Below are 26025 nucleotides of genomic sequence, written 5' to 3'. Positions count from 1 at the left end.
ATATACTGGAAGTTTTTTCTAATGGCGACATCCATCTTCTAATTCTGTCGAAATCCCTGACGCCAAGACCACAAAAACCTTGGGCCTATTTGTTTCACTTACTATAAATGCTGTAGTTGCTATCTGCTAAAAGTGCTATGAAATTCCATGAAAACTTTGAAAATGATATGATAGCAAATATTGCAAGTTTTGTTGTCTGCCATCTTGATAATCCCTGGTTGTACTTTGAATTTTAAAAAGTAACTTAGGATCCATTGTTTTATTATTAGCAGGGGAGCTGTGTGGCCACTATCCTGCCATTATGAAAGTAACTGCTATTTTGATTCAGATATAGACCCGTGCGTGGAGCAAGCTACAGTTTCAGCTCTTCACTTCTTTAGTTTAATTGGTTCAAAATCGGCAATCAGGCTAATAAAATATCATCATGTCTGATTTAAGATGCAATTTTTACTGTGAAGAAATTGCGATTTTGCTTTGCTTGCAGAAGGTTGAAGTTTTTACTATTTTTGCTAATAGGGAGTTTGCAAGTTTATTTGCAAGAAGTGCAACAGATTTGGACAGATAAAATTTAAATGAGAGCACTTACAGTAAATGTAGCAAAAATAGTGATGAAACAAATAGGCCCCTTGTGTCATCGTTGTCCGACAGACTAAATTTTTTTTGATTTTCTATTTCTTTGACAAAGATATTTCAAGTGACAAAATAGTTGGATTTTTATCCAATTCCATTCTTTGCTTCAAACGTCATCTTTACTTCCATTATTTATAGCATATTATGTACATTTTTTATGGAAATATTCAAAATAGAATGGAGATAATATCCCACTCTTTCCTTTAGGTTTGTAGGAATGTGTTATCATCTCCCTAATCATAAAAATGCTAGATTGATACCACCTTTGAAAAAAGAGGGGCAGCATTGAATCTAGAAAGGAAAAAAATTTACAGTGGGAAATTCGAATTTAGCGCTGTCGTTGTATTCAAAAAATATTTTATTAAAAATCTATTCCATACATCAAGGTGCTCTTCGAGTGTTTTAAACAATAGGAAAAGTAAACATAAAGAGAATTTCTCCTCTTTTTTTTGCAGAAAAAATTGCAGAAAGCTGCAACAAAATAGATCTGATCCATTTTGTTGCAGCCTCTTGCAATTTTTTTTGCAATATTTTTTTGCGTTTTTATTGTGTTGCAGAAAAGATTGCAGAGAATTTGACCTGGCTACACTCATTTTTTTTTCCGAGCGCTTAAAGGCAATCTAGATTGCATTGCAAGTGCCTGAAAAAATTGCTCAGTGTAGCCTTAGCTTAAGGGTCAAAATGAGCAAAAATGAGAAAAAGCGAACTCCTAGAGGTGTAAGATTTATTAAGTCTCACCATATTTTGCCTTGAAATGGTCAGAATTTTCAGAAAAACGCACCGTAAGGGTTTATTTTTCGCCCAAATTTACTCGAATTTAGCTAAGTTTTCTCTGCACTGTAAGGGTCTGATTTCAGAGGCCTAATTTGGGCCTTCTATGAAGTGTTCACCAACATTTTTGTTTTCAACAAATACAAAAATTCAAATTAAATCTCATGACTTTCATCTTCAAAATGTTTTTTATTCAATCTTGTTTGCAAATTTTCAATTCTGTCATTATATATATCCTGACTTTATCAAATATTTTAAATTGTTTTTATAGATAATTGTCCTCAGACTTCAAACAAGATGTCAACTACCAACAAAAAATGTAAGAAAACTGCCTTTTAATACCTCCCTTTGAGACTATTTCAAATCTAGTCATTGAATTGCTTTTCAAAAGCCATATTCCTTACCCACCTTATTAAAAGATAGAACACCCAAGAAGAGACTTTCAGTGAGGTATTTATGTAAAAGTACCAAAACTATACAGTCCCTCTATTAAAAAAGTCCATGTCCATTATTGCTTGACATTTTATTTAGCTTTGAGGAAATCTTTAATCTCTTCAAACTAAACTTGCAAATTTGGAACTAATTTAGATTTCCTTTTGTATAAACTAATAAAATAATAAATTTTCTATTAGAAAAATCAATCTGATTATTTCTCTCTTTCAGTCTTCTCACTTGAATGTGCAGTTCAGAATTACCATTGGGGAAAGTTTGGAGAGCAATCAACAGTAGCATCATTGGGAAGAATGCAAAAGAATTTCAATTTTGACGCTGAGAAGCATTATGCAGAGGTATAGAATGTTTATTTTGATGACAACAATAAATCTGACAAATAAAGGTAATACAGTCGGTCCCAGGGAATACAGTCGGTCCAACATTTCATACAATAACAGAAAAACCGACTTAAACTTAGTGGAGACCAGCCTTTAATAATATTTTTATGATATTTCCAAGGGTATCTTGGCAAAATAACCTTACACCCTTCAATGCTCCATAGAAAATTTTCCCCAGCTTTGCTAGCTTGGCAAAAACTGGTTTAAAATCCCAAGGGACCATATAATAGGAAAATATAAAATAAAAACCCATAAATACAACTTGTAAAGGTCGAAGGAAAAAAGATTAGTTCGCCACTAGACTACTGTTTTATTTGACAATGAAATATCGTCTCTAAAATTGCATAATACAGACCATAAAATTTCGAACGCTTCTGACGTTGATTATGTATGAATAAGAATTACAGCAAATGGTTACATTTTTATGATCCAAGTAAATAATTTGAATTGCTTTTGCAATATCAGCACGCAAAATTATTTACATGCGTAAAATTGTTATGTTAACTTAAATGTTTTTTATGTTTTTTTTATCAGATAAAAAGATTTTGTCCTAAATTACCTAACAGAACAAACATTTTTTTTCTGTAGAAGATGGTCAGTGAGTTTTTTTTAATGCTCCACTTAGAACAATTATATCGAAGGAAACAAAATAAAGAATCATTTTCAGATTTTTCAGTCTGCAATCATGAAATGAGATGGGAATAAGCTCTTTTGTAGAATTTTTAGTGTTTGATTTTCCCATTAAATTTCAATTTGTCTTCTAAACATTGAACATCCGTGTGAAACGGTGTGTTGGATTTCTTTTCCCATTCGTTTCACTTGTTTCACAAAAATGTAAATCACTTTTCAAAAAAAAGCAACATGTTTTTTAAAGGCTTCGATTTCGTTGAAAAAGGTTTCAATGGTATGTATGGATGCTCTTGAAATTATAAGCCTTTTTGAAAAAAGTATTGTCAAATTTTATAACGATAAGATAACGATAGACGAAAAAAATGAGAAAATGGTATCATCATATTATTTGCCTACAAAGCATTTTTCAAACCAAACAAAAGAACTCCTCTTCCACACAGCAAGAGCACAAATTTTTTCTGATATGTCATCATAAGTTAGGGTAGGGTGTTAACAGTCATTTTTGGGGCAAAGTCACAAAATTCACTATGTAGTGTTTTTTTGTATAAATTTATCCTTAAAAAGCATTTTGCTACCTAAAATTTGCTTAAAGTGGCTCATATAATTTAGTTAAACTAATGAAAATATTAAGAGTAATAATAATAATAATAATTTTGACATGTTTAAAGTCCTGAAAAGGCCAAAAAATGCTAACTTTTCTAATTTTTGCCTGTAGTGCAAATCGGGGGGAGGGGTCGGCCAATATTGGATATCGCAGAATGCCTCACAATATTTGGCCACCTATTTAGGTTAAATTTTCACAAAAAAACGCTATATCTTGAATTTTCTACATCATAAAAAGAATGTCTTTAACCTTTATAAGGGAAATTGATATAAAACAGACATTAAGCATTTCGAACGACTTCCTTTCAAACGTGTTTTTATGTTTTTAATTAGGTTGAAATATCATCCGCTAAAAAAGGAAAATAAGATACCATTTCTGCCATTAAAAATGAAGAAAAAAGATTTTCTTGTTTGCTGGCTGATATGACACTTATTTAGAGTTCAATTTTTGCCATTGGGATATTATAGTTTGAATTTTGTTGAGTAGTTTTTTAACAGTTTAAAAAATAACTTTAGGCCTAATTTACTACAAAAAATATTACGTAATAACGCAAGTAGTTAATTTTGCTACACTCATGAAAAAGCTGTCTTCGATGCAAACATAAGCTCTATGAATTTTTCAGAAACTATATTACCTTAGTCACAAATAAACCCTGTAAAAACATTTTGTCAATTATTACAAAAGTTAAAAATGATTAAATTTTTTTTCCTCATTTTTCTGAAACTTGAATAGATATTTTTTTCGATTTCATTGAATTCCAGCTTTGGATGGGTGATCACCACAGAGGACCAAGCATCGTTCAAAACATGTCAGAACCAACAACCCTCACTCAACTTCTTCAAAACAACCCATCTTTAGTCGGTGAAAACATTATCAAGAGATTTGGCAAAGCTAATCTACCATTTTTGTTTAAAGTGTTATCAGTTGAAACGGCTCTGTCCATCCAAGCTCATCCCAATAAAGAACACGCGGAGATCTTGAATCGCACGAGACCAGACGTCTACCAGGATGATAACCATAAACCAGAGATTGCCATAGGTATGCTTTTTTATTTGCGAGTTTATTTTTTTTGCTAGTTCATTTTTTCAATACAGTACAGTACAATACAGCTCAAATTTGAAATGATTTTACGTATTTTACGTAACAAATATCATGGAAAAGGTTTTTTGACGTAAATTTTATACTTTTAAAAGGACAAGTTAAACCTTGTATGAAAGATTTCTTTGACATAAGTTTTAAGCAAATCCCTTTTAAAGTCAATCTCGCATGATCAGTTGACTTTTTCATATTATTCATATAGACTGGAGTGGTTTATAATCCGTGTAATGGGCTTTTCCAGAAAAAAATTGAATATGGAGGGTGGAGGATATAACATTTTTAAAAGATTTACCCCCCAGACATTGTGACTTTTGATCCCCCGGACATTTAAAATTACCCTCAAACAGAGCAAGTTTACCCCTGGGACAAGGAAAATTTTGTAGATTTTTCACTACCCCTGGACACTATATCCTCCACCCCCATGTACGAACATTTTCTGGAAGAGCCAAATATACTCCGGTTGTTTCCTCTCATTTTTATATTTACTCTTCGCCTGGAAAAAATAGAACATCTTAGAAAATCTTTTAGCCACCTCTGTTCACGTTTTTATAAGAACAAACTATAAGAACATAAGGATTCGATCGCCAAAATATTAAGAACAAGCTAGGAATATTTTAAGGCTTTGCAGATTCTAAAATACTCAATTTCTAAGGAAATCGCACAAAAATACCCACAAAAAAATGGTGAAAATTAGAACATTTTAAGAATATTTTCGGGCTTAAACTCAAGGGAAATGTCAGGTAGAATTTTCTAGAACATTATTATAATTATTATATGACTTGTATATAAGTACAAAATGTAGTACAATGGTCTCCATTTTAATGCAAATTTGTTCGAGTTATGGAAATTTCGAGTTATAGAAACGGGTTTATAAAACATTGAAAAAAGGTATAAGAAAACTTGTTCGAGTTCAAGAGACTTTCGAGTTGTAGAGGTTCGATCAGGTCTCTTCTGACTTGAAACAGTTGCCTTGAATGTTATGTGCCAATGGACACGTAGAACAATAGAAAATATAAACATTAATTTCGCCACATCATTTGGAAAGATTGTCGAAGGTCGATCAGAGCATGCTGCGTCTCATTGAAAAACATAATAAACCAGCCGAGGCTGGAAGGTCAGCCAATATAGTTAGATTATTAGTTGGATCGTTTGTAAAGAAGTTAAATAGCTGCGATGGAAGGAAGGACTATATGCATAAAGAATCAAGCAACATTGGAAAACTTAATAGAGCTAGAAAATCACATTTTGCCTAAATGTTTCTCCAGGTTACTCAAAACTCCTAGTAGTAAGATTGAATAGAAAATTGACATTCCGTATCTAAAGCATTTAAATTCAACATTTAACATTTTGAAGATAAAGTAAAAATTTAGGGACAAATCACAAAATTTTAGATATGTCCTGTTATAAACTTATACAAAGATTCTATCAAAAATTCAATTGACAGGTCACATAGACTGACCATTTACTTTAACAAATAGAAATAGTTTTTTTTTCAAATAATAGTTCATTATATTTATCACAGCAGCATCTTTGCAATAATCAAGCAAAACAAAACAATGCAATACGAAATGGTTAATGGACAAGTATAGATAACACTTATGATATCATTTTGATCACTTTCATTCACTGAGCGAAGAAACGTTATGAATTTCAAAATCAGCAACAAATAACTCTATTATGAACAAAATTTAAATGGTCGTCAGTCGGTTTTTCTTTGACGACAATTTGACAATTGAACAGCATACCGATTGATTGAAATGTTGTTGTTGATCGTATATAATCTGGTAGAGAAAACAAAAAATAAAAATAAAAGGTGATGATATAAACTTTATAAGTTATTTGGTGAATGGAGACATTCAGCAAATGTGACAGTTTCTTATGTAAGAAAATAGAAAGCCTTCAGGTTTTTAAATGTTTTGTAAGGTTTAATTAAAATACCTGAATGTGCTTTGTAGCGACTTTGAGTTCGGAGTAACACAGTGACAATTGTTTACGAGTCATGACAGCCAAATGACAATTGATCGTTGATTGATATCTAAAATAACAGAGTAAAATATAAAATTAAAAGGCACTAAACACCCCGATGTATTTATTTGTATATTTTCTTTTCAGAGAAAACGTGTTTGATAACCACTTCAATAGATTTTATACCAATTGTCTGTAAAAATACCAACCATTGTTAAGAATATACCTATTTGTCAATTTTTTTAAGCAGAGAATCATAAATTGTGACTTTGAAGTATATAGTACTCGAGTAGTATTCTCTCAAAGTTTATCAAGTCTTACTAACCTCTTGTTTTTGTGACTTTTGTAGCATCTAGAGTTGCTGAATTTGGTGGTGTGAAATCAATGTTTATTCCAAGTTGCCAATGAATCAAAAATTAGTTTCTTTTCTTTTAGGTTGCCTCATTCTACCAACAATATTACGTAACAGGAATTAATACTACAACAAAACCATTAACAAATTACCAGCATCATATCATACAAATGCCCATATATTTTCTCCAGCCAAGCATATAATTTTAGTTACAGCAGAACGATTAACACGCAAATAATATTCCAGTCCAGTCCAACATAGTTTTAGTCCAGGGTTTTTATTTGTATTGTTCATTTTGTTCATTTTGTAATTCTAAATTTTGTATAAATTGATGAGTTGATTAAAAAATACTATAAAAAGTGTAAAAAGAATTTTCAAAAAAAAAATTAAAAAGTTAATGCATATCATAATTCAAATTTTAACTAAAAAAATATATAAAGAATGTACAAAATTAATATTCCAATTTGATAAAAAAAAATTCTTAAAATCCACATTTTTTAAAATACTGTACATAAAATTATAAAAAATAATGTGAATGAGGAAAATGTCTTTTGCAACTAGTATCGTGTCCACTCAAAAGTGACAAGTGACGTTTTAAAGAAATTCATAACCATCCAAAAGATTAAAATTTACAAGAAAGTTTCTTTCCTTTTAAAGGCACTAAAAACTTTTTTAAGACAAATTCCTTATTGTCAGTTTTATTTTTTTCTTCTAAGATAGATACGTAAGGGATTCAAAATTCACCAGAATAAGCTGTGATTTATTTATTTATAAATGTACTGAATCGACTTTATAATGAATATTAGAAACTTTGCTCTTATGAAGAATTTTGTATCCCTTATGTATCCCACCCTCCAAACTGTACACCCCCCCCATATCAAGCAGTTCAAGCAGTCCAAGCAGTTAAAAGAATTTAAGAATCACTCACAATAGTGAAACAAACTCCATCATGGTCGGAGAAATAAATATCTTTTATAAAGCAGTTCACTTCTCTCTGGCTAATAAAACTTGTTTTTATATAAACATGGTCCAGAAGGCCACCAGCAAGATGAGTTGGTTCATTCACTATCATTTTGAATGAAGAAAGTATTTCGTTTAGGTCTTGATTTGTTGGATCTAGTGCATCAATATTGAAATCTCCCACAATAATGTCTACATCATCATAACTTGTCAGTTGCAATAGTTCTTCACGAAAAGTGTTTCTTGAAGAATTAGGTGGTCTGTACAAGATTAAAAGGCTAATAGGTTGACTACTAAACGTCTCTTTTTTGAATTTTATCAATGTGTAACCTGCTGCTTTATTACACTCTAAAATTTGAATTGAAGAATTTGTGCAACATGCAGTGTTTTGAAAGCGATTAATTGAATTGTTGTTATACTCAATATTAAAACCATTTAATGTTTGATCAATTCCACTAGTATCACTTGTAGGTGATAGCTGAGTTTCAGTAAGGCATAACAAGTCACTGTTCATTAAATTTTCAGATTTTTTTAGGTCAACAGCATGTTTATTCATCGAGCGAATATTAAGAAGGGAGATATTTAAATGCTTGGGAGAGGTAGAAACAGATGAAAAAGTTTGAACCTTTTGCAAACAACAATTTCTTCTCAAACGTTCATATTCAAGCCCTGCTTCAGTGTTGACTCTGATAGCATTTCTACTATATTCACCAATTAGGAATAGTCCGTTTATGTCAGTTACCCTTGACAAATTAACATACATTTGACCTTCATTGAAATGAAATATCTTTGACCAAATAATTCAAAGCTTACGACTGCTGATTGAAGTGTTAGCCCTTGGACTTTGTGACTAGTACATGCATATGATAGTATCAGTGGAAATTGAGTTCTTCTAACCATAGGTGACTTTTGCTTACTTTTTCTAGTCGCAAAGGTAGATTCTGCTCTTTCGATCAAAGTCCAATTGTTTTCTCTACATACACTATCCAAATTGGTTCCTTTTTTACCTGCAGTGACATCATCAAGTTTTACATAGAAACCAGATATTTTATTATTGCAATCAAATTTGAATCTCATAACTGTTCCAACTTGTCCATTGACTAATCTATCAGCAATGTCAATATTTTTTGATATCAAAACACGAGCACCTACTTTCATTTCAATAATACGAGCTAGACCACCTGTATCTCTTGCTTTAGCATTTTCAATAAAATTCAAATCACTTCTTGTTAGATTTTTTGGTACCTCATCTTGTGCAAGAATCAGATGCTTTTCAGTCGGTAATTTTTCAAGCATTTGCAAATTGTATAAATCTACTGGCTTATTTTCTGCATAAATATGAGTTATATTAGCAGGGTAGTCTGGACTGTCTTTTGTAATGAATCTAGATTTTAAAAGTTCTTCTTTTTCTTCATCACAAGTTCACCTAAACGTACTTGATTTAATAGATCTACAAAATCTATATCATCTCTCTGTCTCATGACCTCAGTCAATTCTGCCATTTGGAAACTTCTCCATAATTCAAATCCGACAATACTTTGCATAGATGAACAATCAGCTTTGTAAATTGGATCTCTGTAAATTGGTGGGAGTTGATACAAATCACCACAAAGTAAGACTGATTTTCCACCAAAAGGTTTATCAGAACTGAATATTTCACGTAACCTTGAATCAATATTTCGAAATAAGCGACTAGGTACCATGGAAATTTCATCTATCATTATAATCTCAACGCAAGCAAGTTTTTTTTGCAAATTTTGTTTTGACATAGCATTCAAGGGAAATAGCTTTTTTGTAGGAATAATCAAACCAGTGTGAATTGTGGTTCCATTGACATTGATCGCTGCTACACCTGTTGGGGCAAGCACAAGAATCCTTTGTTTAGTAGGTTCTCCTCCTCTGTACATTAAAAGTTTAGACAATGAGTGATAAATTGTTGTAAGTAAATGGCTTTTTCCCACGCCTCCGCCACCGGTTAAGAAAATATGGAATGGCTCTACAATTTTAGGATCTTTAGAAGACAGGTTTTTTACAAAACTTCTTCCCCATTTGTGTATTACATCAAAAATTTCTCTCTGTTGAGGATTAAGAGATCTTATACGAGTATTTATTTCATTATCAGGAAGCAAAATAGATTCCATTGGTATTGCTGCCCTAAATGGTACTGTGTCTTCATTAGCTTCATCATCTGATTCAACATTATTATTTGCAGTATTACTTTCAAGCTCAGCATTTGTTTCATCATTTTCCTGCTGTTCAAAGTCATTCATATTGAGCGTGATGTCAGTTCTAAACCTTACTAATGCATCATCTACTAAACCAGAATATGGTTGGATCAAAGCTCTGTTCCTTTCAATCATTTCTACAACACCTGGTTCAAATAGTTTCTGTGTGTAAGAATTGTGTTCCTGAGAGAGTAACTCATTTTCATTACGAAAAGGATAATATAACATTAACAGATGATGAGCATAATCTTCGGGGTGCTTGTTTCTACTTGGCTCATGAAGGCGGAGTACTAATGGAACTTTACGACATTTTAGTTTATCTCGACTGGACAAGAGTGGAACAATATTTGGGTACCCATTTGTTGGATGATTTGATTCAACTAGATCATCTACAAGTTCATTGGGCTGGCAATCATTTTCTTTATTCTCTACATACATGATACTATAAAACCTCAAAAATTCAGCATAACACATGTTTGAAACAGACACATAAATTCCATTAGCATAGTTGTTGGTTGGTCTATCACAATATCGGTCTAGCATATTCTTTTTGAATATCGAGGTACTATCTTCAGGAAGCTCACTTATTTCATTTTCACTAAGGCACATTCTAAATCTTTTCTCTGGTACATTGGTGTTTGCAAAGGTTACACCTGGAAATACTTTTCTTAGCCATAATTCAGGCATGCTAAGATATACAGCTTCTTGCACTGATACTTCCCGTTTTGAAACATAAGCATGCGCAATAGATTTCATTTGCTGATATTTATCTAAATCGTTTTTGGAATGCTTCTTGAACAGCTTGGTTCATAGCATGAGACACTTCATCTTCAGTTTTGGACAGATATGCACACATGTAAGTAACAGCCTTGTAACAATTAAATACAGGCTGAATATCCAGATTTGCTTGCCAAGCTTTCAGACCCTCAGTAAAATAATTGTTTACAAAACACGCATTTGAATCACGCTTCAAATATAGGTGAAAATCATCATCTTCAGATACTGACAGAGCATATTCATAATCATTCTTGGGAATATCTAATTCATTAAGTATTTCATCTATGGTTGGAACAGGACTGAAATTTTCAGCATCTGGGTTAAAAAAATTTCTTTTACTTGGATTAAGATTTTCATTTATATATGTCCTTACTTTACTTAATACTTCTTTTCTCAGTGACAGTATTGTTCGTTTTTGCTCTTGTGGCAATTCTTGTGGCAAAGGCTCTGAAACAATAGTTCGCTCAGAAAAAAATTTGCCGAAATGAAATCTACAAGGTGTATTTTTATATTTACGACAAGTTTTCGAATGACGATGTAATTGATAGGTTTTTACAAGGTTAAACAATTCTGGATCTTCTTGTTGTGATGGTAAACAAACTTTAATGATTTTATCGACAAATTCTACGTATTCAGATTTTGTTTCCGGAGTTAATGTTGGCGCATTCAAAATCCAAAGAAAAGAATGAATATGAGGGCTTCCCCGTACTTGAAATTCAACCCGAATAGCATAATAAGTTGTTTTGCCAAGTGGACCATCTAAAACAATTTCTTTAAAAAATACTTCAACTCTATATTGAAAGTGCCTTGCTACTAGAACAGGATTGCTATTTAACAAATCACACCTTTCATGATAAGAAAGATTCTCAATAAATTCGTTAGTAACATTTTGACCCTTGAGTTTGTAAATTATGGAGATCAATTCATTCCATCTTAGATCAGCACAGCTTAAAGTCAAAAAGAAAGTTGGTGGCCCTAATTGTTTAACCATTGCCAAAACTTCTTGCTGAAATTTTTTCCAATATGCTGGAGTTCCTTTAACTGTACTCATAAAAGCAAAGGCTTTGTCATTTGCAATAAATTGTTTCACTGTTTCTTTGAAATTTTGACTTAACATTCCAGCATTTAAATTAGAGGCTGCAACTTTTCTCATGGCAACATTTATTTGACTGGTCAAAGAGACTTGTTGAATCACAGAGTTAGCAAAAAATATGTAGTCTGGATCAGAGGCAAATTTTTGAGTATAGTTCAATAATCGTTGGTTAAAGTACTTTGAGGGACTCAATTTAACATTGCGTTGAACGTTGAATCCAAATTTACCTTTGGGAAACAAATGAGGATGGGCAAGCATTTCACAATTTTCATCATTCAAAATAGAAATTGGTTTTTTCCCTTGACCAGGTGCTAATGTTAAAATTTCATTATCTATTTCTGTTTCAGTGGGAGTATGGGACATAAGAGTTGTTTCATTTGCACTTGAGCGAAACACGTCAAGTGGGTTTGCTGTTGTCTCAAGTTCTAAAACTGTGTCATTTTGTGTTCTGCTACCCTCATCAGAAATTTCTTCGTTATCATTGCTGGCTGAATTAATGTTAGTAACATCTGTATTATTTCCAACCATAGTTTCATCATCAGAAATGTTACTGACATCAATCACTATGTCTTGATAAAGAGGATTGTTATCTTTTAAATAATTTAACATATGCTTAACAAAATCAGGCCTAATTGCCTCAAAAATTACATGTCCCTTATATTCTAATTTTCTTTTAAGTTTAACTATGACAAGACCATTATCACTAGTTTTTCTTGGCAGGGTATTAGCAATATCTTCTATGTCAATTGGAACATTACAAATTGACCCTTTTAACTTGGGAAACTGACCTTTTGGCATTATTGCAATTTTCTTAAATAAGATTCTACGAGAAATTAAAACCTTTTCAAGTCTGCGAAGAGTACTGAATTCAGTTGGTAGTTCATCAAGGCTTAGTTTGTTTGCAACTGACTGACATGGTAAATTATCTTTTTTGAGCTTAGTGTGGCACGTTCTGCAAATATACAGTTTCCCATCGAAAGAAATTACTTCTAAACAATAATCGTCTTCTGGCATGTTGTATTTTTCAGGAGAAAATTTAGCAACTGAACGTCGATATAGACATCTGTGGCAAGAAACGCATATGTAAAAAGGACCTTCATATATAATTTTTTTAAATCTTTTCACTGGGTCATCAGACTGCTTAGCAGATTTTTTTTTTTGAGCATTAATTTTTTGCTTCGCTTTTAGAGTGTCCTTATTTCTTTTGTAGTAAACTCTTTTATTTTCACGTATCTTTTCTTTGTTTTGTTCATGATAGGCTTTATTGTTTTCATTTATCTTTTCTTTGTTTTGTTCATGATAGGCTCTATTGTTTTCATTTATCTTTTCTTTGTTTTGTTCATGATAGGCTTTATTGTTTTCATTTATCTTTTCTTTGTTTTGTTCATGATAGGCTTTATTGTTTTCATTTATCTTTTCTTTGTTTTGCTCATGATAGGCTCTATTGTTTTCATTTATCTTTTCTTTATTTTGTTCATAATAGGCTTGATTGCTTTGCTGACGTGTTTTTTGTCGCTTTCTAGTATTTCCATCAGCACAATTATTTTTACGTTTTTTAGGTGTCGCACTGGAAGTTTTCTTTGCAAATCGAGAATAACTTAGTTGAAGAATCCTTTTTAGCTCTTCACTTGGTTCATTAATTTGAATAAATTGGATTTGAAAATGTTGAAATTCTTTTTCCCGAAACTCTAAATAAAAAAACTTAACATATTTTTCAAGTTCAAAAATATTATCAAACTTTAATAGGCACGAAGCTCCATCTCCATTTTCAACTAGTAATCCACGGCTGTCCCGGCTGTGTGAATCAAAGACAAAGAAACATTGGGACCTTTTCATAATAGCTATAGTAAAACCGCCAATAATCATTAAGGTATTAAATTCAGGACTTTGAGTAGTACTCAGTGGAATTTGAAGCGTGGGGTAGTCATCAATTAGTTTAGCTTCGCCAGTCTCTAAATTTAAAAAGCCAAGTTCGGTGATAATACCGTTAGTTTCGATAAATCGTGGCATTTCATCGACAGATAAATAATCATTTGTATTCAACAACTTATACAACCTATCACCTTCAATTAAAATTTTATCTAGGTCTGTAGTTTTCCAAATAGAAACACGTCGAAAATGAGACCAGAATATCGCATACAAAGAATTTGTACTACATTGTGTTCCTGCGGTTTGCCCAAATAAATCTATGTTAGCCTGGTTAAAGGAACCTAAAACAGCTTTAGATACTTGATAATTGGTCATGTCTGTAAAATCAATGTACGTAGCAGACCCTTGATCACTTTTGTTTTCTTTAGTTGTTCTTGGACCTGGGTTTAGTTCAATATCACCTGATAATAGAAGTGTATAATTAACTTTGAGAAAAATAAGGTTTGGATCTCCTGAATTAAACGCTGCATTTGGATATTGAAAAAAAATACCATTTTTTGAAAGATGGACAAAATCTAGGTGTGTCTGAAAAAAGGTTGTCTCATACGACTTTGGAATTGCAAAGAAAAGAAGTGTAAAAAGGGCTAAAAATCTGATTGGTTTCAATAGTTTAGTAAAAGCATAATCTGAAAGGTTAGAGCCAATTTTAATAGATTTAGAAATACCTTTCACATTTTTCTGAGCTGATAAAGCAAAACTTCCTATACACACGCGATATGCCTCTATAGATATCATATTGCAATTCTGTAAGCTTTAGCAAAAGTAAGGTGAAACGTTTTCAAAAAGTATATGAATATTTGTATATATTTTATCTCACGTGTTTGGTATAAGAAGGTAGAGGTAGGTGTAGGTATTAGGGAAAGGTTTTGTTTGTACAAGGTTTTTATTATATACGTATGTAAGTTTCAAAGTGCGGATTTCCCTTCGCACAAGTTTCTAGGTGCGGATTTCCCTTCGCACAAGTTTCTAGGTGCGGATTTCCCTTCGCACAATTCAATATTATAATAGTCAATTTAATTTGATTCAATAATAGTTTGTATATATACAGTAAGTTCAGTAGATATAATAGGTTCAAGGTTAAGCAGGTTAAGCAAGTTAAGTAGGTTAAGTAAGCTTTGTAAGAGGATGCAAGGAGCTCGCATGCAACCTCTGGGTTTTGTAGCTGCTTGTCTGATATTGAACACAGACAAGCTTATGCTATCTTTTCTTTGTAGCTTATGCAACTGAGGTAAAATTACAATTGCTGCTATCTTTTTTTAAACACTAATAAAAAGCCAGTACACTGTTAAAAAAGGCAGGAAAGAAGTCTCACCTTGATGATTGAAAAAGTGTACAAATTCTCATTTCATCGAAGCCAGCCAAATCTCGTTTTTAATTTTCACAACTGTAGTGGCAACTTATTGGGAAGCTAATACATTTAGCAGAAAAATCATGCTATCATGAATACAGAGATAGCGCATTATTCGGGAGATAAAAGAAGCTGATGCAATAATCCCAATGGCTGATGCAATCGCGCGCGTTTTTTATCCCGGTGTTTACTCGAAAAGAAATCCGTGCAAATATCGGGAAATCGGATTTTTTTTTTGCCGTCTTATGATGATGATGGTGGAAAATTTTACCTATTTGAATGCTCAGCTTAGGCTGACCAATTATATAAAGTACGTTTCCCAGCTGTTGTCTAACGCATCTCCGAAACAATGTAAAATTATTTGCTCCCCGTTCTGTTTGCTAAGTTTTTTTCCTACCTCAGAATATAGTGCCCAAGCCCTGATTTTTTGGTAACTTTCATGGTTAGAAAGTGGACAAATCATAATAACACATAAAGCTTTCATGGCAAAAATATCAATAACAAGTTAAGAATATTTTAAGACTTTGTTGACTCTGAAATATCAAATATCTTCGCAAAGTGCACAAAAATACTCACAAATGGTTAAAATAAGAACATTTTAGGCTTAAAACTCATTAAGATAAGAACATCCGAAAGGAAAATTTTAGATTTTCTTATAAAAAAACCGTGTACATACAATATTTTGAGCTAACCAGTCATTGAAAAATAAATCTCCTACACAAACTTTTAATTTTACTGTATATGCTTCTTGAATTTTTCTTGAAAATTCGTCCTGATTCTGTGGGCTAAACTTAGTAAGTCTTAGCTTATAGCTTTATCAAAACTTAATTCAATAAAAAGCTTGTTACACTATCAAAACATGTTTTAGTGTTTATAGAAAACTTTTGCTTAATTTATGTGAACGCGATTTTTATAAGAACGTCGAAACTCTTTAAAGGCTTTTAAGGGTTTTAAGTCTAAAAATGTTTTTAAAATGGAATTATTTTGAAAATGTTTTTTCCTAAGCAATTCTTATATATTTTGTTCTTATAAGTACTATGTAAGTACAGTAAGTTCAAGATTAATTGCTCTGTCAAAACAAAGCTAAAGATCTCAGTTTTGATAGACGGTCTCTTGTCACTCTTAATCTAATTGGCTGATTGACAACCGTTATGACGTAATCTTTTACACAACAAACTTTATTAAACAAAAAATAGAGAGAAGAGCGCTGTATAAATCATATCTCCTCTATTGAGACTCGCATCAAACTAGCAGTTGGTTTTGATCTAGCAACATCACGAATACTGAGATCTTATACTTAGAATCTTGACTTAACAACAAATCGACAACCAGTAATCATGTATACAAATTCTCCATTTGTAGCTATCACGCCATTCGAAGCTTTATGTGGATTCCGACCAGCTTCGGAGATTTTGAGTTATTTTCACGAAGTCGAAGAATTACTGTTTGTGGTTGGACAAAAAGCTGTCGATGAATTGATCAATGCTGAAATGGCTACTGGTAAGTCTGAATAATTTGAAAGCTAGGGTTTGAAATAACGGTCAAACATCGGACACCCGTGCCAAATAGCTCCTTGTTCGACCTAGAAATCATAACCATCAAGCGATCGGACATATACTGCCCAACCCATTTGAAATTGTTAATTCGAGCCATTAAAGCCATTTTAGCTTTAGAGGAAACGGCGTGTTGGTTTGCCCGTACGTTGGTATTAGCCCTTTTTTGTTTGACAGACTTTACAAATGACTCGCAATTTTAAAGCTGGTCCCAATGACAAATTTCTGCGCTAAATGTTAAAATCTTTTAGGACTGGCAGTTTGTTTTTGTTGGATTAGTAACCTTGATAAACGTAGCTAAACAAAGTTTTCAAATTTGAATATAAGAAAAATCTGACCTTAAAGTAATCATTTGTTCAGTAAAAAATGCAGAATAGCAAGAAAAAATAAAGATAAAATCTTACTTTAGTTAGTAAATCATTTTTATTTAATGGCTTTTACGAAATGAAAACCGCAAAACAGTGCTTGAAATAAGTCAATTTTTGAAATACACGACATAGATCCAATTTTGTTGGATGGTCAGCATAATTCAACTCCAACGGAGAAAAAGAGTCCAATAATTCAACAGTTTTTTGAGTCGTGCTGATTATCACGCACTAGAAACGTGATCTTTACTTTAATGTTTGCTAGAAAGTCAGAGTAGTTTTTTCAATTTGTCAATTTCAATTAAGCTAGAATCTGAGCAAACGTCTGTATATCTAGGTGGCTGTCCCCTTCAATACTCTTAGGATTTTCCAGAAATCTCCGCTTTGCTTTGCACTCCCTTTTTTTTCTTTAGGAGTAATTTTGATATACCTTATTACTTCGAATAAACGCTCCGGGTGTTTATTAAATTGTTTGGAAGAGTACAGTTATTGTTGTTTATCTAAATTTTCCTTCTTAGTTACTTCCTTACAGCTACTTGTTTCTCCTAGCTCATTAAGCCTCCTTAATTATTAAGCTTCTTTAATTAAAGGTTTGGCAAGATTTGAGTACTACTTAGCTTCCTTAATTAAACCGCTAAATGGCATATAAATGCTCAGTGAATTAAACAAGAGAAGCCCTGTTCTTTAATGCGACAACAAAATGAAACAATTTCGGACATGCCGGATGGTCTTGATTTTTGATCAGCAGAGGTTTGGCAAGATTTGGGTACTATTTAGCACGGGTCCCGGCGTGACGTTTCAAGTCAGGTGGTTATAATTTTGAAAACAAATGTCACCTACTGGTGATAATATCACTTTTTGTACCTTCTAAACACCATAAAACGCTCTTTAATTGGATAAAAACAGGTTTTCGACTTAAAGACTTAGTCGGCCGCATCATTCCATTTGACGGAACCTATATTTAGAAATGCTCTGGCTTTGCTCCTTTGCCGTTGAAGGGAATCTCGTTGTAGATTCTCTCCAAGGGCCTTTATTTAATTAACTTGTACCAAATTTTATTATTTTGATTTAAAGGTTTTACTTTTACATAAGTGTTCCTGTTTCATATCAGACACATATTTCATACCAGGACAGTGTTTGCCTATTGTTATATTGTGCTGATATAAGCAAAAAAACTGTTTTTCTTTTCCCTTTTCCGACTAATATTTCTCCACGTCTGTGCCAATTCAATGTGAGAAAGCTTCTGAATTAAAAATTGATGAGTAAGCAAACGATATCACTCTTATTCAAAAACAAAACCTTTAAGCATACGCGATATTAGAGTTTGTAAATTGCTTCACTGTGGAGACTTTGTTTAGAAGTTATTAAAGAACTTACGGATAAAAACAAACTCGTAATAAGGTGGTTTGCAAGGAAATTACCCTGCCGCATATGCGTCGTCAATTATGAAAGTCCCTGTGACCAAAGATAAGTTTAAGTTTCCTTGAATATTGATGAGTTATGCTTACGGTTATGGTTAATCATAAGATTAACTTCCTATTCGGTTCGTCTAATTCTAAAAAAATTAGGGAATTACACCAATGCTGAAGCTAGCAACTTTAACATCATGATTTTGTTCATTAATGAGTATTTCCTTTGACTCATATTACCATTTATTAACCTATGTGCTTTCTAAAGAAAATAAAATCTTTGAAATGAATTTGTTAGACTTTGTAAAGTATTCATGAGTCAGTCTATATTTGAGGCACTGTATAAGTTTTTTTTTTGCATTGTTCAACGAATCAAATTAGAGTTTCACTATCATTCATCAATATGCCTTGGAAAATATTTAGGGCTTTCAGACAGTCTTTCGGCTGTTTTTATTTCAGAATCCACGGTCTGTCGGCTCGGCTAATTAAGAACTGAACGGAACATCGAAAGGAGAGTGGATTCGAATAGACGATCCTATCGTCTAGACACAAGATCACTAAAAGAGGGAATACAATTTTTAGGAAGCGGGATAAATTTGAAAATGGTGGTTAGCCCGGAGCGGAGTAAGCAGTGATGTGAGAGAGGTGTTTACAGTGTTAACGTTTGTTGCAAACTCTACCGTCGCTTTTTTCCCCCATAAACCGCCCTGACTCTGCGTATATATAATTTCCCGCGTTTACTGACCCTCTAAACGGATGATAGCATCGTCTAGGACTCGAATCGATTCTTTTACTCACATATGCTAACATAGGAAAAGAAAAAAGAGAAAGAAATTGGATATGACATACAGAAGGATTATTTGAAAGGTTGCATAAGTTTAAAAGTAACAACTTAATCCACAACTGTTTTATACGAGGGCTTTATGTATGTAGATTTAGAGATTACATAATTCGGATCTCGGATTTTGTTTATTTTAGCAACAAATAAATGTTGTGTCAATCTACAGTGTCATACGGTTAAAATTTCCTCATATTTTCCTGGCTTTCTAGTTTTGATGTCTTAGAACTGGAAAAACCTGTTTTACAAGGTCTGAGTGTTGTGTAAAGTTTAATTGGGCATAAATGAAGTGCCGATATTTGATTTAAGCAATGCGAAGTCTCACATTTCAAGCTAGAGGCATTTTGCACTCTACAGTATAAAGCTTATCAAATTTCATATTCCATCAGCTTGTTTATAAGATATCCGAGATGGCGGTATGCAGAGCTGGGTGACCTCTTCGAAAACTTTTTACGCCTCTTATACGCGATCTGTCAAAGTCATTAATTAAGTTGACTGATAGACCTGGTCTTAAATTGCAAGTTTACTTCAAGGGACTAAATCTTTTTTTGAATTACAGAAAGATTCGAAATATAGAAGTTCCAGTTTTCTATAAGGTAAACTGTTTTTTCGAATCCAGATTATTATCCATATAGCGGTCATTAAGTAAGCCATTAAAGATTCGAACGGCGGGCGGTATTGAGATATTCTATGACTCAAATAGTCATACCCGCGCTGAGAAAACTAAGACGTCGCGCTTCAGAGGGCTGAAACATAATTAACCGCCCTGGTTATAGGGCGATAACGTCATTTGCGGCCCGCTCGGAACTTTATTGAAGTCGTTGCATTGAAGCGAAAAGACTAAACTGACGTCAGAAAAAAACACTTTTTGGTCATTTGCGGCCCGCTCGCAAGGGTACTCAAAACTTGTTAAAGCCATTGCAAACCATTGCTTCGCGTCGGGCCCAAATGACACTCTCGGGCTAATAATCAAACTGCGCGGGCAGAAAATAACAACAACGACCTCAAACTGAACGCTATTGTTATATTAGTTTTTATAGAACGGATATTTTCGAATATTCAAAACTCAAATTACCATTTTCAGTCGTGACCTTGCAAAAACTAATTGTTCTTGATGACAGTATTGATTACTTGATTACTTGATATCGATTAGTATCTGCCTCGGTGATGAAAGTAAAGATGATTGATTGATGTACACGTGATGGCATTAATATAGTACTTTTTTGATCAAATTATTGGAATCAGTTCTATTCCAGTGTGGTTTGCCTCACTGATGGAAGGCCAATCAGTGAAGATGATTGGTTTATATGCCTTTGGTATTAATATAGTGATTTTTGATCAAGTTAGAATCAATTCTTTTCATGTGTGGTCTACAACATGTTTACGTAATGACTATGTAATTGTAAGGCTGGCTGAACGATTATGTAACTGTATGATTGAAACTATTTTACAGGCAAAGCTATTAAAATAATCTGTATTAACCTCTTAAACCAAGCTTATAAATTCAGTAAGTTTTGCATCTAAAGTCAAGGATGAACTTTCTTTACATACCTTTTGATCCTTTGCTTTGATTTTTGAGCATTATTAAGCAGGCGCCTTATACCATTCCTCAGCTTCTTGGTTAGACCCGGCCTCTAAAGGTCGAATCTACTAACCACTGCACCATAACCGTTGCGCTGATCTATGACCATTCAGTGATATCTATTAAAACAGTTTCGCTGCTCCTTTGAACTGACTTAGTTTTACTAGACTGAAACTATGATCTATGTCAAGTATCATTCTCATGTTACATGAGCACACTGTAGGGTAGTTAGAAAGATTCCGGCTAATTTGATCATGTGTATATTGATATATTTTGATTTTGAAGATTTTTTCTTTGGCTGGATTCCAAATTGAGTCAAATGGTCTTATAGAACTTATAACTTATTAACTAACTGATGCATGATTACCGAGTTTATGTATGTGTGTTTTCCAGCGACGGAGACGGTAAGGTTCTAATTTGACTAGATCCTGACCAGCTGAGGACGACGGTAAATCAGCACTTTTACCGTCCTCGATTTTGCGGGGCAGAATTGCGGGTTTTTCCAAATCGCTTCAGTCACTCTACCGTCCTCAAAAGTGCAAATACATAAACTCGGTATTGTCGTCCATACGGGCGGCATGAAATTTAAAGTTCTAAACAATAAATCAAAGTCTCTTTCTTTTAATTCGAACAGGCTCTGATATCATCGAGCACTCTCGGCAGATAGAAGAAAATAGACTTGTATAACTTATTAACTAATAAAAAGATTATGCACTACTTACTCCAAATATCTTTTAACAGATAAAAAGGCGAAGGATGAAGCTGTACGCCGTGCTATTAAGGGCTGCCTCTCGCAACTCATGGCGTGTGATCCAAACACCATCAAAGAGCAACTAGCAAAGCTGATCACGCGGTTGAACGAATGTCATAAGAAACACGAGGATACTAGTCTATATCTTGGTAGGCTCTTACTGAGAGTCCATTCACAATACCCAGGCGATGTTGGATGTTTTGTCATCTATTTTTTGAATTATATACAATTGGAACCGTTTGAATCGATCTTCCTTGGACCTGATGTCCCACACGCTTATATCTACGGAGGTATGTATGTTTACCAAGTAATGAAAACTTATGGGGTGTGATCCTACACGTTTTTTTTATAAGAACATCCAAAATTTTTGAAGCCTTGGGATGTTCTTAACTTTTTGAATTTTAAGCCTAAAGTTCTTATTTTTACTGTTTTTTGAGCATTTTACCCATTTTCCTAAAAAATCGGATGTTTTCGAGTCCGAGAAGCCTTACAATGTTCTTAACTTGTTCTTAACATTTTGGCCATCGAAGCCCTATGTTTTTATATAGTTTGTTCTTATAAAAAAAAACATGTACTTTAAAAGTTCCGGAAAAGGTTGTACTGTATCCAGAAAGTCTGATTAACGTTCAATGTTCTTCTGGCTCCAATAGATTGTTGTTTCAGCAATGCAATAAGATACAAACCAGATATTCTGGTCTGTAAAATTCATAGTAGAGATGCGTGGTCGAACCAAAATTTTACAAATCATCTCCAACTATCCATTGATGTACCTTTGGTCGAAATTTCAAATCATAGCACTTGTCATTCAATATTGATATTTTTAAAGGTTTTGCTTTTTAATAACATGGTTTCAGCCCACTTTTCAGGTGCCCCCATTGAGCATGGTGCCCCCAGCAATTTAGGTTCCCTTGAGAAATTGCTTTGAGTTAGGTACCCCCATTCAGCCAAAAAATTTTTTTTGGAATTGACACTTTTTGTTCTTTTGTCATTCGTAAAATCTTAATGATTTTTGGGGTGGTTTAGTAAAAAAATTCAATAATTTGAAATATTTTGAAATATTCGATTTGGAAAATATAACCAGCCCCTCCTCCATCAAGACAGCTAGGTACCCTTAATGAATAGGTAACCCCAAAGAATTGCAAGGCATTAGCCCCCCTCTACTAACCTGGCCTAGGTGCCCTTCAGATTTCTGGGGGGGCTGACACCATAAATAAGAGTGGTATTGCTTTCTTACTCATCAATTTTAATTCATAAGCTTTTTCACATTGGATTGACACGGATGTGGAGCAAGATTGGTCAGAAAGAGGAAAAGAAAAACATTTTGTTGCTTATATCAGCATAATATAACAATAGGCAAACTGTCCTGGTATGAAATATGTGTCTGATATGTAACGGGAACACTTACATAGAAATAAAACCTTTAAGGGGACCTTGAATTTTTCGCCTCACAATTCAGCAACATCTTGTTTTCTCCTCCCCAGATATTATTGAGTGTATGGCGAACAGTGACAATGTGGTGCGTGCTGGCTTCACACCCAAATTCAAAGATGTCGACACTTTAATTGAGATGTTAGACTACAAACCACAGACGGTAGAAGAAACGAAATTCAAACCCACCTCTTGTTCAGATGATCCACATGTCTCGATTTATAATCCACCCATTGATGATTTCTCTGTTAAAAAGATCCAGGTAAGTGAGACAAAATTTCTTCCACTGACCTTTATTTATCCCTGGACCAAGCTATATCCGCCATCTTTGATCGGAGTTTTTTTGTAATGGTACCCGAGAAGAAGCCATTGCAATGTTAAAAATTAACATCTAACGGCGCTATATCATCAAAAGTATTCAAGGAAAAGTAGATCTAGCGCTCTCGATGCTTTTTCACCGCCATTAGGGTACAGATTTCAAAAAAAACTCCAATCAAAGATTATTGGTTGGCCGGGATTGATTAACCACGCTTAATCGAATCTGTTTGAGATAAAATGCCCGTGTGCCAAGATTTTGTTTTTGAGTATTTTTGTTTTTGTTTTACTGACCTGAATTTGACTTTGTAATTTGATTTCTATATTTCATATCATTTAGATTCCAGCTGGAAACGCGTCCGAATATGACGTCCAATCCGTTAAGGGGCCAAGTATCCTACTCACATTATCCGGACATGCTGATGTTCAGTATGAAACCGAGGCTGGTTGCCTAGCAACATCACGTGGATCAGTATTTTTCGTTGGCAATGGTGAGAAAGTGAAATTAACAAATATTTCTTCGAATGAAGAATTATTGATTTTTCAAGCTTATTGTGATTTGGTATGAGATGATTTTGACTTGATCGTTTTATGATCGAAGATTGGACGGATTTTTATCGATCCTATGTTGTACAGGTAAAGACTGTATCAAGATTCGTCCTAAATTATTGTTGGTCTCATTCCGCTCGGGGAATCTTAAAATTCAAAATCATTTTTGGTGATGCTAAACAATTTATAAAGTGGACTCTCTGTGGAGAAGGCTATGTTTACACTTTGTTGTTGACTTTAGGCTAAATATACATGTGTTTGTTTGAGGGAAGTCAACGAACCATAGATTTCTTATATAAATAGATAAAGAGCTTTTTTATCTATTCCAAGCCAAGGTAAAGCAAAATAATGCGCCATCTTTGCTGATAGTAGACCACAGTATAAACCTTGTTTTTCACTTTTGAAGTATTTTGACACTGCAATGACTTCAAAATTTCAAGGAACTAAAGCTCAATTGTGACGTTACTTCATTCAAGATGGCGCATTATTTTGCTCCAAATAGGGAAGAAAAGCTCTATCTAGTGTTTTGTTTAAGATATCTGTGCAACGAACTCGTATTTGTAACATTCTTAGGCCAGGGGCTGTTCTTGGGTCGTCTCTTTTACAGGCCAGGTATAGTATTCTTTGCTATTATGTGATATGCTCCCTCAACCAATAAGATTTCGTCATTTTGAGGGGAAGATTTCGTCATTTTGAGGGGAAAACAAAGACTTTTTTGTTTACTGATTACACCAGAGATTACACACACCTGGATTTTAGTGAGTTAAACCTAGCAATGTTCTGCTTTCATCCAGAGTTTCTGTCGTCGATGGAAAATTATTTTATAGTGATAACTTTAAGAACCGGTATGTTCGATTCTATCAATCCACAAAATATACATTGTTCATTTTAATCACTATATAATGGAAGGAATATATATTTTTGTACGTTATTTTCATTTTCAAGATTTGTATATATTATTTTTATCGTTATTTGTAAGTTGGTAGCAACAAGTAATTATTTAAAAAAACTGCTTAAGAATTTTGTTGAAGAAAATATTTTTTAAATGGATTTTTTTTGTGTGTAAAAAAAGATTATTTCGAATTTATTCGCGCTGTGATACTCACGGTAATGAAAGTCCCATCTACACGAAATAAGTGTAAATCTCAAAATTCTCAGACAAACAGAAAAATTCTTAGTTTTCTCAATAATTTTGAGATTGGGACCTTTTGATTTGTCAATAGTGATCTATTGCTGTATTATCAGAACCCAGTTACTTGGCTCTTTTGTTTTCAGGCAGCGTGGGTTTGTGAATTTTTTGACTGAAATAATAAGTGTCTTCCAGACATTCTTCTCTTAAATTCACCAATCTAATCCCAGAGATACTTGCAACACTCTTTGATTTTACTGATGATGAGCGTTGATAAATTTACAGACCAGATATCTTCTTATAAAAGCAACAAAGTAAAAATAAATTTGTAGACTTTAGAAAATGCTTGCATCAAATTGTTTTTTATCTTTTTGTTTTGTTTTTCTGGTCTGGGATTCGAATTTCGAATGTAAACATTCTATTTTGCGCGCACATCAATGTCAATCAAATTATATACTCGCCAAGATTCTGTAAAATACATCGAACTGGAAACCGGTTGATCATTAAGCAGACTTATACTATCTGAGGTTATGTAGAGGTCTGCTATTCAGTCTAGGTGTAAATTAGAAATTTTTTGAATTTTTTGTCTACTTTATTTAGTCATTTTTGCCACTTTTCAGGGTTAAATAAAATAAAATGAGAAAAATCGATTTTTCGTTCTGAAACGTGAAAGGGTCCCTCAAAAATTACTAAACTAAAGATTCATATCTGACAGAATCCACTTTTCAAACTCCAGCGGCACCTCACCGCCCCGTCGGTCGTCAAGGTAGTAAGGTAGGCTGCTGCGCTCGCGCGAGGACGTGCCGCATCCACTAATGGATTTGGGCTTCTTATTATAGGACCTTATAGTTACGATGTTTCCAGCAATTGAAAAAAGCTGGAAAAGCAGGTTCT

The 26025-nt window shown here is 33.4% G+C and overlaps 1 protein-coding gene across 1 annotated transcript; it reads left to right on the top strand.

Moving 5' to 3' along the window:
- Nucleotides 1–1671: 1671 nt before the first annotated feature.
- On the top strand, nucleotides 1672–24348 carry LOC136820904 (mannose-6-phosphate isomerase-like). Its single transcript, XM_067077140.1, has 7 exons — nucleotides 1672–1720; nucleotides 2065–2189; nucleotides 4227–4503; nucleotides 16575–16712; nucleotides 21701–22000; nucleotides 23192–23400; nucleotides 23794–24348. Exons 1-7 carry the CDS (start codon nucleotides 1699–1701, stop codon nucleotides 24019–24021), a joined length of 1299 nt encoding a protein of 432 aa, XP_066933241.1. The 5' UTR covers nucleotides 1672–1698; the 3' UTR covers nucleotides 24022–24348.
- The last annotated feature ends 1677 nt before the right edge of the window (nucleotides 24349–26025 follow it).

This window comes from Clytia hemisphaerica, unplaced genomic scaffold (assembly GCF_902728285.1).
Source record: "Clytia hemisphaerica strain Z4C2 unplaced genomic scaffold, Clytia hemisphaerica genome assembly, whole genome shotgun sequence".
In the NCBI taxonomy this organism is placed as follows: Eukaryota; Metazoa; Cnidaria; class Hydrozoa; order Leptothecata; family Clytiidae; genus Clytia; species Clytia hemisphaerica.
This window is presented reverse-complemented; position numbering and strand designations above follow the sequence as displayed.

Coding starts and splice junctions, on each gene's coding strand:
- LOC136820904 (XM_067077140.1), top strand. CDS start 1,699: ATGTCAACTACCAACAAAAAAT. Junction 1,721..2,064: donor GTCAACTACCAACAAAAAAT/GTAAGAAAACTG, acceptor TCTCTCTTTCAG/TCTTCTCACTTGAATGTGCA. Junction 16,713..21,700: donor CAATGCTGAAATGGCTACTG/GTAAGTCTGAAT, acceptor ATCTTTTAACAG/ATAAAAAGGCGAAGGATGAA.